The sequence below is a fragment of the Sycon ciliatum genome, chromosome 11, assembly GCF_964019385.1.
Source record: "Sycon ciliatum chromosome 11, ocSycCili1.1, whole genome shotgun sequence".
Classification (NCBI taxonomy): domain Eukaryota; kingdom Metazoa; phylum Porifera; class Calcarea; order Leucosolenida; family Sycettidae; genus Sycon; species Sycon ciliatum.
In genome coordinates, this window is record NC_088653.1 from 24294838 (window position 1) to 24314378 (window position 19541).

The 19541-nt window shown below is 49.0% G+C and overlaps 1 protein-coding gene across 1 annotated transcript; it reads right to left on the minus strand.

The window, feature by feature from the left end:
- Positions 1-2268: 2268 nt before the first annotated feature.
- Positions 2269-11598, minus strand: LOC135827272 (ankyrin repeat domain-containing protein 50-like). The gene is made up of 3 exons (XM_065339803.1): positions 10078-11598; positions 6854-7044; positions 2269-4338 (listed from the first exon to the last, which is right to left on the minus strand). Exons 1-3 carry the CDS (start codon positions 11399-11401, stop codon positions 3907-3909), a joined length of 1947 nt encoding a protein of 648 aa, XP_065195875.1. The 5' UTR covers positions 11402-11598; the 3' UTR covers positions 2269-3906.
- Positions 11599-19541: the final 7943 nt, after the last annotated feature.

Below are 19541 nucleotides of genomic sequence, written 5' to 3' on the forward strand. Positions count from 1 at the left end.
AAACTCACGATTTAAAAAATAAAATATTTCTTGGGGCGCTGACAAAAACTGGGGCGGACGGGGACGATCATCTAGCTTTTTTTTTTACTTGGCCTAATAATAATAATAATAATAATCCATGTATATATGGCTTTTACAGTATGCGAGGAAGCAACTCGTCGTACCGACGTCGTCATTGCAGGCCAAGTGACAAGTCCGGTGGCGGAGTGTCGCCTGATCGGGCACTGAATTATACTATGGCCAAAATGACATACTGTTAATCAACGAATTTTGGCCGGTGAGAAACCGGGCCGATCTCGAAATGAAACTTTTGGCCGTCATTAATTTCGCTGATTTCGCCGCTGGGTGCCAACCGGCCAAAGTAAATCGCCCGCCAAAGTTTGTCATAGAGGCAAATGATGCATGGATGCATGTGAGAGCACCAACTACTGATCGATTTCTTTTTTGAAAACCCTAATCGGCTACGGCGGCGGGGACCGGCGTGCTTGATTGGAGTGCAGCGAACCGTACCATAATTATGGTACGGTTCGAGATGGGGCTGGTACCCAAAGGGTTAAATCACCAGCGAAAATTAGTTGATTAACAGTAACCCTGAGTTGTTTGTACACGTCACTATTGACGTTTTTCCATTTGAATAGAGAAGTTAAAAGATGCACTTCTGACGTGACTGGAAAGTTCAGCTATTTGGCTCACGCGTAGAAAAACAAAGCGAGTGACCTGCAGCTCACGTCGAAAAATTGGAGTTTTACGCCAAATTCGATGTGAAATTAAGATTATCTCCTCAAAGATTGAAAATGGGAAAATGGAGTAAACTTCGAATTCAGCCTGGTAAACACTAAACAGTAAGGGGAAGTGAACCAGCGACGGATCCAGCCATCTCTACAGCGGCGGATCCAGTGATCTCTACAGCGGCGGATCCAGCGGCGGATCCAGCGATCTCTACAGCGGCGGATCCAGCGATCTCTACAGCGGCGGATCCAGCGATCTCTACAGGGGCGGATCCAGCGATCTCTACAGCGGCGGATCCAGCGATCTCTACAGCGGCGGATCCAGCGATCTCTACAGCGGGGTGAGGGGGTCCAGTACATGTATTATAATAGTCAAAACTGAATAGCTGATACATGTACTTGTACATGGACACGCATTATGGTCGCCAGTAGTACATTTACGGAATTTTAATTTTAATGAACTGCAAGAAAACCGGAAAAACGCCAACCTCACCCTTCAATGAGCAATGCTCTTATCAACTGAGCTATGGGACCACGGCGAACCTAGAAGGCGCTGACAATTCGTTTCACTCCAAAGAGTAAACAAGTAAATTATCGTGTCCGTTCCCGAAGGGAACTCACGACGGCCGCTAACACCCGATAAATCCTAACTAGTGGCAGATGCAGCGCCTAACGGTGGGGGTGAGCTCACAACACATGCCACGCACATTGATGGCACCGTTGGGTCTTTCTCCCTACCACGGGGACCAGCCGCGGTCAGCACGGTTTCTGAGAGTCGTGCACGTGTAAATGGATGCATTGTAGTTTATGCTCAACAACTATCAGAAAGTCCATTCCATTTTCTTTAAAAAACAAACAAAAAACTTGTCTTGTCGCCTTGACGGATAGGGCTTAAGGCAGTTACAGTCAGATCTCGTATACCGGTAACCGCACACACCCGTTTTCCACAAAAATATCAGGATGGGCGAGGGAACCGAATACAGTAATCAAACACGCATACTGTATGTATGCATGGCATATGCTGTGAATCGGTAACCAACGATTTTCTTCCGGATGGCGAGGGATCCGGATAAAAGAGGACCGGATAAGCGAGGTCTGACTGTATCACCACAGAAGAAACAACACCCAGCGAATGACTGTATCACCACAGAAGAAACAACACCCAGTGAATGACTGTATCACCACAGAAGAAACAACACCCAGTGAATGACTGTATCACCACAGAAGAAACAACACCCAGCGAATGACTGTATCACCACAGAAGAAACAACACCCAGGGAATGACTGTATCACCACAGAAGAAACAACACCCAGTGAATGACTGTATCACCACAGAAGAAACAACACCCAGTGAATGACTGTATCACCACAGAAGAAACAGCACCCAGTGAATGACTGTATCACCACAGAAGAAACAACACCCAGTGAATGACTGTATCACCACAGAAGAAACAACACCCAGTGAATGACTGTATCACCACAGAAGAAACAACACCCAGTGAATGACTGTATCACCACAGAAGAAACAACACCCAGTGAATGACTGTATCACCACAGAAGAAACAACACCCAGTGAATGACTGTATCACCACAGAAGAAACAACACCCAGTGAATGACTGTATCACCACAGAAGAAACAACACCCAGTGAATGGCGACGAGTTTTAAAAAGAGAATATGACTGTACGACATTTTTAATTAAAATTAATTTTGGAAGTTTACATATTTCGGCCAAGTTTTGCGGAATTCCACCAGCTGATCAAAACTCAACTGACGAAGTCACAGGTCAAACACCAAACCACACACAAGTCAAGAAGTAACAGGTGTCCTAAGTTCAGCATGGAGTCTAAATCGTGGTGGCGTAAATCGGATTTTCAAAGAGCACGGAGCTCAACATATTTCTAAATGTGCTGTAGTATAACAAAGTCTGTGTGTGCGTGCATGCGTATGTGTATGCATGCGCGCATATGTGTGTGTGTGTGTGTGTGTGTGTGTGTGAGTGTGTGTGTGTGTGAGCGCGTGCGTGAGTGAGGGTGCGTATGTGGGTGTGAGTGTGTGGGTGTGCGCGTGCGTGAGTGAGGGGAGGGGGGGGGGTGTTCGGAGGAGATGAGTGCATCACGAAGCCTCAAGGTACAGTGTATCGGATACTGAGCATACGACGGGTAGCACGACATCGAGATCTCTGGGCCGCCAGCCGATATCCACTGGCGCTCGGCGTGAACATCTCAACTCATGGCTGTCAGACACAATGCGCAGGCAGAGAATCTCACGGCTGTCAGACACAATGCCGCTCCGGTGTGGTTGTCATAGTTACCCGTCGACACAATGCTAAGGGCAGAGAGCAACAGTCACGCGGCAACGGCCATGCCAAGTGTGTAACCATGGTGACCATAGTAACCAACAGATTATCAACAGAATAAACTGCATCAGAGTATCCACAGAACAGACCGCATCAGAGTATCCACAGAACAGACTGCATCAGAGTATCCACAGAACAGACTGCATCAGAGTATCCACAGAACAGACTGCATCAGAGTACTATCCACAGAACAGACCGCATCAGAGTATCCACAGAACAGACTGCATCAGAGTATCCACAGAACAGACTGTATCAGAGTATCCACAGAACAGACTGAATCAGAGTATCCACAGAACAGACTGCATCAGAGTATCCACAGAACAGACTGCATCAGAGTATCCATAGAACAGACTGCATCAGAGTATCCACAGAACAGACTGAATCAGAGTATCCACAGAAGAGAGAACAGGCTGTATCAGAGGATCCACACAACACTCAACAGGCTGTATCAGAACATCAACAGAATAAACTGCATCAGAGTATCCACAGAACAGACTGTATCACAGTATCCATAGAACAGGCTGCATTGGAGCACCAGCAGACCAAAGACCACAAGGAGTGCCGAGAGTAGGGTATTGATCACGGCGGTGTATAGTGTAAGGTCAAGCATCACACAGAATGTTTGGCCGTTACATTGTCAACCTCCAAGCTGTTGAGTGAGCACCCGTTCACAGAACACACTCACACCGCGTTCAAGAACACTCTCACATAATACAATTACTTCCTGAGGGGAAGTTAGCGGGGAGTGTTTTGCTAGTGCGCTGCACACTCTCACCGCGTTCAAGAACACTGTAGTATACCAATACTTCCACGGGTCGTGTCAGCGGGGAGCGCTTGGCTCGTGCTCCAAACGAGACACGTCGCCGTCACTGTACGGCACAAACTCACGCACCTGCTCCTTCACCGTCTCCGGTAGCGGCAGCAGCGCCGCGTCGGATTCCGTGGGCAGGCGTAGCGCCACGGCCGCAGCCGCCCACCACCGCAGCGGGTACACGGACGACGCCAGCATCGTCTCCATCAGACCCGGGTCGGCATGGCGACGCGCCTCGATCACGGCGTCGCCCAGTCGGCGCGGTAACGGCGGTGGTGGGCCCGCGGCTCCGCCGCCGTCGTCATGGCAATCGGCCCTGGCGTGGAGAAGGCGCCGCTCGCCAGCCATTGCGTGCTGCAGCAAGACGCGCAGCGCAAGACGCTGGTTGTAGCGTGCTGCCATGGAGAACGGCTTGAGACCGGCATGGTTGTCATGGATACCCTGCAGACGTCAACAGGAAAGTGCAGTCCAGTCCAAACATGGACATAGAAAAATAATCATTTAAACTCGGACGTTCGGCCAATGCAATTTTTTTTACAAATGTTCGGCACATTCTAATTTTCCGCCTTCCAGGGCTATAACCCATTTCGGCTGCAACAAATTTTCGGCCTGTACTGCTGCTGCCTGTATACACTGTCACACTGAACCTTGCAAAACAAAAATCCGGCCTCAACAAATTTTCGGCCAAACAATCACCAGGCCGAAAATAGCCGAAAATAACCAATAAGTTAAATGTCGTGAACATGGAAATCCAGTCGATTGACCGGTGCCGGCGCCCTCAGCGCGTACAGAATGTAGTCGTTGCATGCAGTGCAGCACATGTTGATCCGATGCGACCAGAGCAATGTCATGCATGTGTGTACTGCTTACCCACGGCTGCACGGCCAGCGCCCTGGGGCCGCTAGACGTGCGACCGGATTTCCACGTCCACGGCAGTAAAGTGAAACAGCTGTCTAAGACGACCGCCGCTCAAGGAACCTTCAAAATGTGTTCTCTGTTACCAGGTGGTCTCCTCCCTATCCAGGGTCATTCGACTGGAATTAGCAAACCCTCGGTTCTGGTTTCAGTGGTCTTCTGGGACAGGTGGTCGCCGTATGAGAGTGGTCACATTGACAGGTTTTACTGTAATAAGTTGTTGTCGCACTATCTGAGTGTATATTATCTCGTTACCTTGGAGGACTGTCAGTCATACCTCGTAACTTACAGGTCCTTTCTCTTAACTTTGAGAATCTCGGCATACGTGCCTGCCAATGCTCAGCTACGATTGCCGTATGAGGAAAGGAAAGAGAAAAATTTAGACCTGGGCTTCCCATTCAAAAGGTTGCAGTTCGCACACAAGAACTTTCAAGCTGCGAACACAGGTCCTGGTTTACAAAGCGCATGCGTCAGTGTGCACTGTTCTTGTATGCACGCACGCACGCATGCAGTCACACATACACACACACACACACACACACACACACACACACACACACACACACACACCTTTGACCTTTGACGCCCATCGCCGGAGGCGATGATAGCAATGCTACGGCAGAAGCCATAGCAACTTGTGCTGGGATTGCACCATTCAACAGCTTGCAAGGCTGAAGAATTGGCCATCACTATTCAGCCTGGTCTACACCATACAGCTATTTGAAGTGACTTTTTCTGGCCAGTGAATCCCTATTTTTGGTCTTTTTCTTTTTTTCTTACACACACACACACACACACACACAAACACGCATACACACGCATACACACGTTAATAGATTTTAAACTGCATGTATGCCAAGCAACAGCGTTTGCCCGCGTGCGTGAGCGCGCGCGTGTGTGTGTGTGTGTGTGTGTGTGTGCGCGCGCGCGCGCGTGAGCGTGCGAGAGAGGGTGCATGGGGGGGAGAGAGAGAGAGAGAGAGAGAGAGAGAGAGAGAGAGAGAGAGAGAGAGAGAGAGAGAGAGAGAGAGAGAGAGAGAGAGAGAGAGAGAGACAGAGAGAGAGACAGAGAGAGACAGAGAGAGACAGAGAGAGACAGAGAGAGACAGAGAGAGACAGAGAGAGGCAGAGAGAGACAGAGAGAGAGAGAGAGAGAGAGAGAGAGAGAGAGAGAGAGAGAGAGAGAGAGAGAGAGAGAGAGAGACAGAGAGAGAGAGAGAGAGAGAGAGAGAGAGAGAAGAGAGAGAGAGAGAGAGAGAGAGAGAGAGAGAGAGAGAGAGAGAGTAAGTTACATTTATAAAGACAGGTAAGTCTAACAAATGAGGACTGAGACCTCTACAACAGGGTTTTTTATGCCTGAAAGCAGGTGCATGATTTAACAAGCAAGTTGTCAGTCTAGATTTTATGCGCAGAATTTTTGTAATGAGATGAAAAGCAGAAATAATAAGAAATAATAAGAAAAGATGAAATGAAAGCCTGCTCACAACCCCGCCCAGCCTTGCGAACTGGGTATGGTGGATTAAGAACCCGGTTCAACGCTCGAGCAAGCGCTCTCCACTCAAGGTGTTCACAGCAACTGATAGGAACTCATATGGGGAAATTATAGAAAAGAAATAAGAGAGAGAGAGAGAGAGAGAGAGAGAGAGAGAGAGAGAGAGAGAGAGAGAGAGAGAGAGAGAGAGAGAGAGAGAGAGGGGGAGAGAGAGAGAGAGGGAGAGAGACAGACAGACAGACAGGGAGAGAGAGAGAGACAGAGAGAGAGGGAGACAGCGAGAGAGAGAGAGAGAGAGAGAGAGAGAGAGAGAGAGAGAGAGACAGACAGACAGACAGACAGAGAGAGATAGGCAGAGAGAGAGAGAGAGAGAGAGAGAGAGAGAGAGAGAGAGAGAGAGAGAGAGAGAGAGAGAGAGAGAGAGAGAGAGAGAGAGAGAGAGAGAGAGAGAGAGAAAGGGTGAGTGTGAGAGGGAGAGAGAGAGAGAGAGACACACACACATACACACAGCGAGACAGAGCTTAGCACAGCCGAATACACAAACACTAACCGAGTCTGTATGTTCAGTCAAGACCTTCTTTAAGCACCAGACACTTCCACCATACACGGCGCGATGCAGGATACTTTCATTTCGCATATACGGCTGGCATATTCCTGAGTAGGTTATGCCAGGACAGGTGGAGAGATACTCGACTACCTCGGCATGACCGTGGTACATGGCTCGCATTATAGGGGTTTCCCCTAAAAGTCAAACACACACACAAATACACACACATACACATATAACACACTCGCATACACACATGCACAAGCACACATATACACAAGAGACTTGTCAAGACATGGACTTGTCAAGACATGGACTTGTCAAGACATGGACTTGTCAAGACATGGACTTGTCAAGACATGGACTTGTCAAGACATGGACTTGTCTAGACATGGACTTGTCATGTACATGTACAATGTACTACTGTATAAGCAGAATATTTCGGTGGTGTTTTATTTTCCGTAGCTTCGGTGCCGACAATTTTTACCGGAAATAAACGCACCGAAAATGTGTGTACATGTGCTATGTATAGTGTTATGATTGCGTGAGCATGAAACTTAAAGTAGCAGCAAACAAGCCTTGATTGTCCTTGTTGTTCTGTTGTGTATTACGCTCTGCCTTTGTGGTGTTGAGCACTGTCAAGCACTCTGGGTACATCCTTCGGTGTATGTATAGTGTTATATAACCCAACACTTACTAGTATTATGTATTAGATAAACCTTGTTATAGTTCACACATGTTGTTAGATTGACAGCATGAAACAAGTTGGAGGACACTGTGTTCGGAAACAGTGACCTTACTACAACCTTCCGCGGTTGGCAGAGCCCCGGTCCGTTGGGACCATCTCAACCATAATGCGTGTAGTGAGGTCACTGTTTCCGAACACAGAGTCCTCCACCTTGTTTCATGCTGTCAAACTAACAACATGTGTTATGTACGTACTAAAAGTACATGTACTACAACACTTACCTGGAAAGCGGGTTTACCGAAAATTTCCCTCCACCGAACCGCCGATTTTGGAGAATACCGAAAATATTACACCTCCGAAAATTTCCGCTTTTACAGTACATGTTATTGGTTGATAGCGTGTACCAAGGCGGAGGACCATCGTGTTCGGAAACGGTGACCTTACTACAAGTACAACCATCCACGGTTGGTAGAGCTCACGTCTTTACGACCAACCGTGGATGGTTGTAGAAAGGTCACTGTTTCTGAACACGGTGGTCCTCCACCTTGTTTCGTGCTGTCAACCAACAACCGTGGATGGTTGTAGAAAGGTCACTGTTTCTGAACACGGTGGTCCTCCACCCTGTTACACGCTGTCAACACCCAACAACATGCTGTCAACAAAACAAGGTTTATCTATTTCAAGTAAAACCATGTACTACTACTCTCATAATTATTGTATTTTTTCTTTGTTTCCTGTTCTACTGTTGCATTCGTACTAGCACCTCACTGACCTGTCAACACGAAAAGGCTGATAATAAAACAAAATTAATGATAACGCTCGTCTCAGTCGTATGTACAGTCAAGTTGTCAGGGAAAGTACGTTTCTACTTGCCGGTGGTTGTGCTTTGAGGAGGAATTTTTTTAGCTTTCTGCATGGAATAGTCCTGCCTCATTATTTTGTGCTACAACGATGAGTGCACAACCGTGACAAGTGACAACACAACGAACAGCTCCCGGACCTAAAACGTTCAGATCAGTGGTGTCTCGCTTCAGCAGAACAGCGAAGTTCTCAGCCCGAGACCAAGCTCATGAAGATCAACCACGGCTGCATTCTCACTCTCACATGGAGTTACGTCTTCGGGGTCGCTTGCACCACCTACTATCGGTCGCCAAACCATTGGAAATAGCATTGACACTATATTGCTTTCACGCACTCCTCTTGACCTAGCTGCACGCTATGACGTTGCAGAGGGTGTGGCGCGGCAGCGTGATGTCATGGCGCAGACCCCCCCCCCCCAAACTCAGTTTTTCAAACCGAGAATCTCAAGAACTTTTTCTCGGAGTGTACAAGTGGAACAAACATCATTCGACACAGCGCTCCAAACTCTACAGACCCTGAAATGTAATTTTTCCACCGGACTTCCCCTTTAGCGTGTGAGGCTGGTTTTAGCGACCACCTGCTCTTAATGACCGTTTTCCCATGCACCGGCAGTTCTACACTGAACCTGTTGGCCCTGGTTCTAAAGACCACCTGGCTTCAACGACCGCTTTTGCTTGCACCGTGGGGCGGTCGCTTAAACCAGGTTTTTACTGTGCTTCAAAGTAGAGAGTTCTCGTGTTCTTCTTTGAGTATTCACACAGCGGCAAAGAGAGCACAAGGCAGAGTTCTCGTGTTCTTCTTTGAGTATTCACACAGCGGCAAAGAGAGCACAAGGCAGAGTTCTCGTGTTCTTCTTTGAGTATTCACACAGCGGCAAAGAGAGCACAAGGCAGAGTTCTCGTGTTCTTCTTTGAGTATTCACACAGCGGCAAAGAGAGCACAAGGCAGAGTTCTCGTGTTCTTCTTTGAGTATTCACACAGCGGCAAAGAGAGCACAAGGCAGAGTTCTCGTGTTCTTCTTTGAGTATTCACACAGCGGCAAAGAGAGCACAAGGCAGAGTTCTCGTGTTCTTCTTTGAGTATTCACACAGCGGCAAAGAGAGCACAAGGCAGAGTTCTCGTGTTCTTCTTTGAGTATTCACACAGCGGCAAAGAGAGCACAAGGCAGAGTTCTCGTGTTCTTCTTTGAGTATTCACACAGCGGCAAAGAGAGCACAAGGCAGAGTTCTCGTGTTCTTCTTTGAGTATTCACACAGCGGCAAAGAGAGCACAAGGCAGAGTTCTCGTGTTCTTCTTTGAGTATTCACACAGTGGCAAAGAGAGCACAAGGCTACAGGAGGCGTTTCTTCAAAATATAGTGCTCGGAACTGAAATCCAACCCCTGGAGCGGTGCACTCACATTGCAAAAGACCCAGCGCGGAACAACCCTTATGCCCATCGACGTCAAGTACGAAATACCGTAGCATCCTATAGACCCTGTTGGTTGTTGCATGTACAGGACCCTATTGTGTTATCGGTATTTTCGATTACGAAACGTTCCCTTCAGGCATTTCATGCAGCAACATTTTGTCGGACGAAGATCTATCTAGTCATTAGTTCCATCCAAACTGATGAAGCTGGAAAAGCGATTATCTTCCACTAAGTATTTGCCCCCCCCCCCCCCTCTCCCGGGACTTACCATTCAATGACCATGCGTTGGTGTTGACATCCACACCGGCTTCCACCAATGCTCGCACCGTGCCCTGGCAGCCCAGGGAGCAGGCGGTGAACAGGGCCGCTTCGGCGAGCGCCTGCTCGCGGCACGGATGTGTGCGCGCGTCCTCGCAGAGCAGCCGCAGACACGCGGGGTCCGGGGAGAACACGCCGTAGAGAAAGCCGTGCACGATGTCGGACACTCGCAATGCCGCGTTGCCGGACTCCGCGGTGGAGCCGGCGGCCAGCAGCACTCGTACGACATCCTCGTGGCCGCGACACATGGCCGCGGCGAGTGCCGTCAGTCGCAGGCCGTGCAGCTGCCTGCTCAGCTGCACGTGTGGCACGCGCACGAGGCGCCGCACCACGTCGCCGCGTCCCAGCATGGCCGCGTAGAACAGAGCGCTCTGGCCCGCGTCCGACACCGTGTCCACGACGCTAGTCTGGCTTGACGCCGAGCTTGCACTGCCGTCGATGAAATTCAGCGGGTGGTGCACTGCATACACCGTGCCCGCCAGTGACGGCACCTCCCCACCACCACCGCCACCACCGTGGCCGTGTGTTTCCGTACACGACTCGATGAGACGAAGGGCTAGGCTTGTGTCGTTGCGCACAATGGCGCGGTGGATGTTCACGACGTCACCACTACTGCTCGCAGATCCAGTGCTGTCCGAGTCTGCGTCCATGGCCGAAGGACTCCTATTAGTAGTAGTGACATGCTGCAGTAGCAAGTCGTGTTCCTCTATGCACGCTCTCGATTCCCGATCACGGCTATGCTCGTAAAGTAGACGCATCACACGCTCGCTGCCGTGTACGTACGCCGTGCGCAGCGGCGTCCAGTCGCGGATGTCGCGCGTGTCAACATCCCAGCCCATCCTTAGTAGCACCAGGGCATGCTGGTAGCGATCCGAGGCCGCGCATATGTGCAGCGCCGTGCGACGGCACTGCGGCTCGACCGGCGCCGCCAGCACATAGCGAGACCAAGCCTGCTGCTCTTCCGCTGTCGTCAGGCGCCGTACGAACGCTTCCGCGGCGGGTCGGATCGCCCGCAGGCGCGAGAGCGCCACGTCCGCAGGTTTGAAAACGGTCTGCGCTATCAGGCTCGCTACCAACTGCAATTGCTCGGCATTGGTGAGGTGGCCACTGGTCGCCAAACATGCTAGTCGAGCGTCGAACTCATCCTCATTCAAATCTCGACTCTGGACTGACGAAGGGACTACGCATTGCACACCGTCATTGGCGTCAAGTGCTGGCATTGCTGCTGCAGCTCCGGCCGCTACGGCACTAGACTGGTCTTCCGAACTGGTCATTTTATTCCCGTGCCAGAGAGAAAGAGCTGGAGTTGTAGAGAGAGAGGGAGAGAGAAGGGAAGAGAGTCTAGAGGGAAAGAGAGAGAGAGAGAAGGGCCAGGGGAGATAGAGTCTAGAGGGAAGGAGTGAGAGAGAGAGAGGGAATGAGGGAGCAGAAATAACAATATTTTTACCACGTTGACTTTTGAAACCTACAAACCTTCAAAAACTTCAAAACAAAAGGTACAGTACCAGGGAGTCGTAAAATACCGGTATTTTACGACTCCCTGGTACCGCACTAAACTACTTTATATATACTAGTACTACTGTATATATATTTTTTAATTAAAACAGCCTCTTTTACGGGCAAGATTAAAAATTAAAAGCAACACAATGATGAGAAAACAAGAGGGGTAAACACAATAACTTTATCAAAGCTGTTGACTCACGCATACACACATACACACATACACACACACACACACACACACACAAGATAACAATGATACTCAGTACCTAGACTGCAGGAGTTGCAAAGAAAGTTAAATCAATGCAGCCTCCGCGTTTGCGAGGACAGCAGACTGATCATTGACGCGGCGCATCCGCCGGGCACCACGAAGGCAGGCAACACTGGCACGCAGGAGACCAAAACCAAGACGACAACGCAGCAACGCCATCACCATTGCGTATGGCTCTCCGGATTTCTCTGCAGACAGAGCAGCAATTCGCTTGAGAAGAGCGGAAGCAGCTCGACCGGCTCCACCTGTGGCTGAGAATACGACAGGTACGAAGGAGGCTCGCTCAACTTCTTGCACCCTCTGACCATACCTGCGACGCTTCTCTCGCTCATGGCTCTGGTAGCGAGCAGCGAGAGAAGAGGAACGGTTTGAAGGAGCGAAAGGGTTAAACACCCGTACATCAAGATAAACGCGTTCAAACCGTCCTCCCCACACGCCACTCGCCGCCACATCCAGACGGGCTTGATCCTCGGTGGGCGCCGTCCGGTATCGGAAAAGCTCGCCGGTGAGGGGTTGGAGGACTAGAGAGCTAGAGGTTAAGTTTCACGTAATATTCTTACGTCCGTGAACTTTTACGTCAAAAGTGAAAAAACTCACGTAAAATTTGACGTGTTTTACGTGAGTTGACTGTCCTGCACGTAAGTTCATGACGTGGGTTTTGGAAGTTTCGCTTGGTTATCCCGACCGAATTTGAGTGAGTTTCCGGAGTTTTATCGAGTTTTATCGAGTTTGTTGGAAGATTTGATATTAATTTTGTGCGAACTAATCCTGCCAGGCAAAATTTACGTCGCGTCGCACGTGTAACTTAACCTCTAAAAATTACACGTAACGTGAGATTTACAAATAATCTACGTGGAGATAAAAGTTTAATACCGTACTGGCATTATATGTTGCCGCGTAACGCGTAACGCAGGGGGGTGCGGCGTAACGCGCGACCAGGCTAGTGCGACAAATTTTCGTTGAGTTCGTAACGCGCGTCCGGCGGGGTGCGGCGATCTTTTCATTGCAGTTTGCACTTAAAAAAAGGCTGAAAACTGTGAAAGCGCTCTTCCCCTATGTCAGTTTCCTTTTGATGATCTTTTTGTGAACAGATCACTCTGACAGTTAAAATATACAGTCTTCTATTTGGAGAATCCATAAATACAAATACAAATATTGATATCGTTGTCGCCCTTTGCCGTCGGGTTTGTAACAGTTGGATAGCAACTGAATTTCTGTGCCTTCAATGTGGAGGAAAAGAAAAAATGATGCGGCAAAAGCAAAGAAATGATGCGGCAATAGCAAAAAAGTGATGCGGCAATAGCAAAAAAAAGGACTGCGGCAATATAGAAACCTGTGTAACGGCTCCTGTGCGACTTTGCATGTAACGCCCTGCGTGCGGCAAACATGTGCCAATGTAACGCTTCATGGCCTCACTGCGGCAACATATATTGCCAGTACGGTAATAGCTATGAAAAGTATGAATGCCGCAGACATCACCACGCAACATGACAATTTGTTCAAGGTTTGGTTTTTTCCAAAATCGATTTTCACGCTCCGATCATCAGTGGAAATACGGAACTAAAGAGATCAAGGGAAAAACAGCACTGTTCATGCCCGTTTGTCACACTTACTCTTCAGACTTTATTTTAGTTCTCACTTTTTGTAATACTTACCACAAGTTACCCGTCATGTGTCACACTTCTTTGGATTTTTAACCTTTGTTTTTTCCCTTGATCTCTTTAGTTCCGTATTTCCACTGATGATCGGAGCGTGAAAATCAATTTTGGAAACACACAAAACAAAACCTTGAACAAATTGTCATGTTGTAGTATCCCGGCCTTGCTAGTACTGAACTGTAGCTGACTACTACATCTATATGTACTGACCTCTAATCATGTCACATGTACACACGTACATGCACTGAATGACTCTTGTCACTCCTTTGCTGACAAGCCTGCAAAGCTGATAATTATTATATCACTTCTCACCACTTGTGTTTCCCTTGCGCTTGCTGGATAGCATACTACAGTCATATCATATCTTTGCTAGTTTAGATCATCACACCTGTATGCACATGTACTTACACCCACATGTTGTACTGTACCTCCCTGACCCTGACTGAGGTCATGCGCGGGACAGTCATGACCCTTTCTAGATCCTGTTTGCATCCATTTGCTAATGCCCTCCCTGGCCTCTGTTCTCCTCCAAAGTTCCGTTTGCTTCTTTCATCCTTATACATTTAGATAATGTTGCTATGCCTTCCCAAGTTCTGTTTGGACTGACACAACAGACTTTTGCCCTTTTTCATGACTCATGGCTCATGCAGACTCTATGATGATCTCCTTCCTTTTCGCCCTATAAAAGCTGCCATGCTTTACTCATTTCTTGAGAACATAACAGAACAGAACAGAGTCCCTCCTGGCAGATTGAGCCGGAGCAGTTGTATTCCTTTCCGAGTCCCTCCAGGCAGATTGAGCCGGAGCAGTTGTATACATAACTTCAGGCAGATTGAGCCGAATAACATAATATTAGTCAGTCTTCTTGTGTGTGCCTCCTGATATCACTCGGCGACCTATTACAATGTTGCGTGGTGATGTCTGCGGCATTCATACTTTTCATAGCTATTATTAAACGTGAGATTTGCACCGCGTTTTGAAAAAGGGCAAAAAGCGTGTAACTTCACCTCTCTATTGTCACTGTGTCAGCAGTACAGTCATGAACATACCCCTGCCCCCTGCCCCTGCCCCCCCCTGCCCCCTCCCATTGTGTTAGGAGTTATAACTGTGTGGAGTGTGACTGGTGAGTCAGTGGTGAACTGTCTGTTCGTGCTGTCGTCTGCAAGCGTCGTGTGCATGTGGTCTCGTCGGTCAACATTGAAAACAGCTATTAGTGTCAAAGAACTTATTGAAAATCCATGACAATGTGATCGGAAAGATGATTGAAGAAAAATCCAAAGTCAACCCAGGCAATTATTAGCAGTCTCTACTATCAAAGCAGACGATCATTTGCAATAGCGCAACTTTGAAAGCCGGCTAAAATTCCAGACCATCCCTACTTGTTAAAGGGGAAGTTAAGGCAAAAATTAAAATTTCACCAGTTGTAGTCTTCGGGGTGCTGAGTCGAATGGTCGTGGTCCGAGAAAGCGGAGACGCTCCCTTCCTACTTGAATCCCAATCGAACTTGCGCACTTCCACCGAAACTGGGTGACTGCGCCCTACGAGATGGGGATTTGTATGCAAAATGTCACTAAAAGCGCCATTTCGTTCTTATAAAAGCACGGATGACCACGATTGGCCCACATGTTGTAGTCTTTTGGACGCTGAGTCGACTGGTTTTGGTCCGAAAAGGCTGCGATGCAGCGTTCCTCCTTTATTCCCAATCGAACATGGTTGAAGAAGCGGTCACGTGCTCCTGGGTGCCAAAATCACCTGGTCACCACGCCAGCAGGCGACAACTTTCACACCAAGGTTCAACTCGAGTGACAGGACTGCACCCAAAAAAGGTCAAAACAGGCTGTAAGTTGTACCCTGCAGGAACGGTGACCAGGTGACTGGTGTACGCAGGAGCACGTGACCGCTTGTTCAACCATGTTCGATTGGGAATTAGGGGTGAACGCTGCATCGCAGCCTTTTCGGACCGAAACCAGTCGACTCAGCGTCCAAAAGACTACAACATATGGGCCAATTGCGGTCATCCGTGCTTTTATAAGAACGAAATGGCGCTTTTAGTGACATTTTGCATACAAATCCCCATCTCGTAGGGCGCAGTCACCCAGTTTCGGTGGAAGTGCGCGAGTTCGATTGGGATTCAAGTAGGAAGGGAGGGTCTCAGCTTTCTCGGATCAAGACCATTCGACTCAGCACCCCGAAGACTATAACTGGTGAAATTTTAATTTTTGCCTGAACTTCCCCTTGTAGGTCGATATTAACCGGAAGGTGCGTCTACAAAGACCGTAGACGGCACTCATCCAGAAATGACAAAGCCCCGGGTCGCCTACGCAAATATGAGGCCCGGCAACCGCGGAAACAGGTGACGAACCGCCTGACCAAAACGAAAGAGATCTTGCATTCATGACCAATGAATACTGCAAGCCAGGATGAAGCATGACAATCAAGCCGACCAAATTCTCTTAAAGCCCGCAGATATTCGCGTCCACACAGGCCATTGGTACTGAAGACCAAAGGTGTGAATCCACCTCTCTCAACATTCACTAGACGCTGCAGATATGCTCTCTTCTTCTGGCTATCATTCTTAGACATCTGTGCAAGAAGTTTCCCCCTCGACAACACGGATGCTGAAGGCCTAACACCAAAAAATGCATCCTACTGTCGAGACCAGAAACCTCTTGCACAGATGCCCAACCTGGCTTCGTCTCTTCTATTGGCCGAGGCTCCAGAGAGCAACTCACCCTCCAGCGGCAGAAGGAGAGGCTCAATCCGGACATCCGGTAGAGCAGCGCCCATGGCATCAGCCAGAAGATCACGCAGCGCGTTGTGCCTCAGGGTGGGATAACCCCCTGTAGGACACGTCGCTGCGTGATCCAAAGACAGTACTGCTCCACACACACACATGTGCTCGGCAAGTCGCGGAGGGGCTAGACATACCGGATCGCCATCACCTATTAGTAGTATTACTACTATTTGAAGGACCTATTGTCGATGGCAAAACAGAATTATGACTTCTCCTGGACCAGGAAACCTGCCATTGATCAGAAGAAGAATGTGATCTTCTGCTCGGAATATAGCGTTAGACGGCAACCCTGCAGTGAAGATCTGGATGGATACGTCCGGGGCAATCTATTCCACACTGGCACGATTCAGTATGGAAAGAGCGGAGAAGGTAGTCAGGAGCTCGTGGCGAGACATTCAGCTCAAGCTGGTGGCCATAGTGTTGTTGTTGGGCTGCTCGTGTGCGGCGATGACGTGGCGGCGTAGCCTGTGGGGGGAGGACACATGGCCGCAACTAATTGAGGTAGACCATGGCCACAGTCACACAGTTTATACAACAGGCAGAGAGCAGAGACCTTTCGCGGAATAGTGACATTTTCCAGCATTGGCCTGACGAATCCTTTGTAGACAGTCACCTGCCGCGTGGCTGAGGAGGGATGCTGCCTTCCGCATGAGGCCCAGCCGCTGCTTAGCACGTGGTGCAACTTGCCGAAAGTGTAGTCTGAAGCTAAGTTTAAAATCAAACGTCACTCCGAGCACCTTGACAGATTCATCTGGTGGGAGAGGAGTTCCGCCGAATGACAGCTGTGAAGTCACTGTCCGCTGGTGGCCGCGGCACAGAGTGATGGCTTGCGATTTCGATGGCTCAAACGCAATCCTCCATCTTATCTCTTGCTCCAGGCACGAAGCTCATCTAGACTGCGTTGTAGTGAGGCATTCGAGGCTTGGTCAAAGAGAAGGGTGTACATGTACATGTACTTACACTGATGTGCTTGTACAGTGCTAGCAACTGAAATCCGACCCCCTAGGGATGCGTTCACATTCTAGCGGTCTCTATTTCGTAGTTTTAATATCCCATGTTGGGTCTTTGCGATGTGAGCGCACCGCTCAGGGGTCGGATTTCAGTTGCCATCACTGTACCTGTCTGAGCTAAAGTAAACATGGTAAAAGTACATAGTGAAAAGTAGTGCAGCGTGACTGGGGTTATCATAATGTACATGGTGGTGTGGGCATACAAGAGAGTAGCACTATGTTTGCAAGTGAGTTTGCGAAGCTCTTTCTTAAAAACAACAATGGATGGTTCTGCAGTTAGTCCCGGTGGGAGACAGTTCCATAAGAGGGAGGTTTGGAAGAGAAACAACGATTCTGATGTGGTCATTGCTTTAGGGTGAATACTTTTTGTTTGGGCGTCTCCCACTCTGCATTTTAATATCGAAATTGAACGAAGCTACAATTTGTAGGCAACTTCGATACCTGAAAATAAATATGTGCATGGTAACTAAGCTTCTAAACTGCGTGCGATAAAGAAGGGATTCAATGTTAGCTTATTCATTAAGTTCCTGCTCGGGTGGCCGGGTGTGTTAAAGTCGATTCAGATTTTGCGTTTCCTGAGGTAGGATCTTGCAAACCGGGCCTGGACTGTATCCAGCTCAGTCAAGTCGCTTGACCGAAGACGAAAGGAGCACACTACGACACAATACTCAATCACAGGTCGAACATAGCACTTGTAGAGGAGCATCATGGCCAGTGGTGTAAGACCATGTGCCATATCACAAAGTAGGCTAATTACTCAGGCTGGGATTTGTTGTACAGTATAGAGATGTTACTCTGTGCGGCGGGGGCTATCTGCAGGAACTAGAGCATGATATTGGGGCCAGGGCTATGCAAAGCTATGTAGCAAAGTAGGCCCTATGGAGAAATTACACAAAATGTCCGCAAAACAACGCAAAATCCGATGTTTTTTAGAGCGTCACACTGGAAGATGATGCCCAAATAACCCCTAATATAGTAATAAAATGGTCATTGCTTCCTCCATACATCGACCTGTATAGCGAGGTACTGAAGACACAGCGCCTGATTTCACAGCGCCAGCTTCTTCAGCGCCTGATTTCACAGCGCCAGCACTTCAGCGCCTGATTTCACAGCGCCTGATTTCACAGCGCCAACTTCTTCAGCGCCTGATTTCATAGCGCCAGCACTTCAGCGCATGATTTCATAGCGCCAGCTTCTCCAGCGCCATGACTATCAGCATGGTAAAGTACAGCGCCAGCAACTCAGTGCGAAAAAGTAAGGCGCGGTAATTTACAGCGCGAAGGTGTTAAGCGCGATAAGGTACACTTTATCGCGCTGAACTGTACCGCAGTGTACTTGATCGAGCTGTGCATAATGACGCTGTACCTTAAGTTGGCGCTGAAATATAATGGCGCAGATTTATGTGGCACTGACATATTCGGCGCTTATCGGCTGGCGCAGAAGTATAATATTATGGCGCTGAAATATGTGGCGCCGTAAAATCCGGCGCCTACGTTCATGGCGCTGACACGGACACTCTCACCTGGTTTGTGTTGAACTTGAGGGCCCCGAAATGGCATGGAATCTGTGAAGTGATTCATGCACTGCTCTAGACATAATTTGACGAGTGTTGCGTGCAATGGGTGGGGGATCTTATCAAATGCGGTAGTGGCCGATTGCACACAGCCCATGTCAGCAAGAAAACGCTGTGCCATGTCTGCCTCGTAATCTCTGCCCCATGGTTGAATTTCACATTGCACACCTCCCGACTTCCAAATGCCCATTCCTCAAGTAATGATAGCGAACCAGTCATGTTAGACATACATGTAGCAACTTGTGCTGTGATTACCCCAGGGTACCACTCCCTGGATTACCCCAGGGTACCACTCCCTGGATTACCCCAGGGTACCACTCCCTGGATTACCCCAGGGTACCACTCCCTGGATTACCCCAGGGTACCACTCCCTGGATTACCCCAGGGTACCACTCCCTGGATTACCCCAGGGTACCACTCCCTGGATTACCCCAGGGTACCACTCCCTGGATTACCCCAGGGCACCACTCCCTGGATTACCCCAGGGTACAACTCCCTGGATTACCCCAGGGTACCACTCCCTGGATTACCCCAGGGTACCACTCCCTGGATTACCCCAGGGTACCAATCCCTGGATTACCCCCAGAATACCACTCCCTGGATTACCC

Excerpts from the sequence above, each read along its gene's own strand:
- LOC135827272 (XM_065339803.1), bottom strand. The coding sequence starts at position 11,401 with ATGACCAGTTCGGAAGACCAGTCTAGTGCCGTAGCGGCCGGAGCTGCA. Across the intron at positions 7,045-10,077 it reads CAACGCATGGTCATTGAATG|GGGAAACCCCTATAATGCGA; the intron begins GTAAGTCCCGGG and ends TTTGACTTTTAG. Across the intron at positions 4,339-6,853 it reads TGACTGAACATACAGACTCG|GGTATCCATGACAACCATGC; the intron begins GTTAGTGTTTGT and ends TGACGTCTGCAG.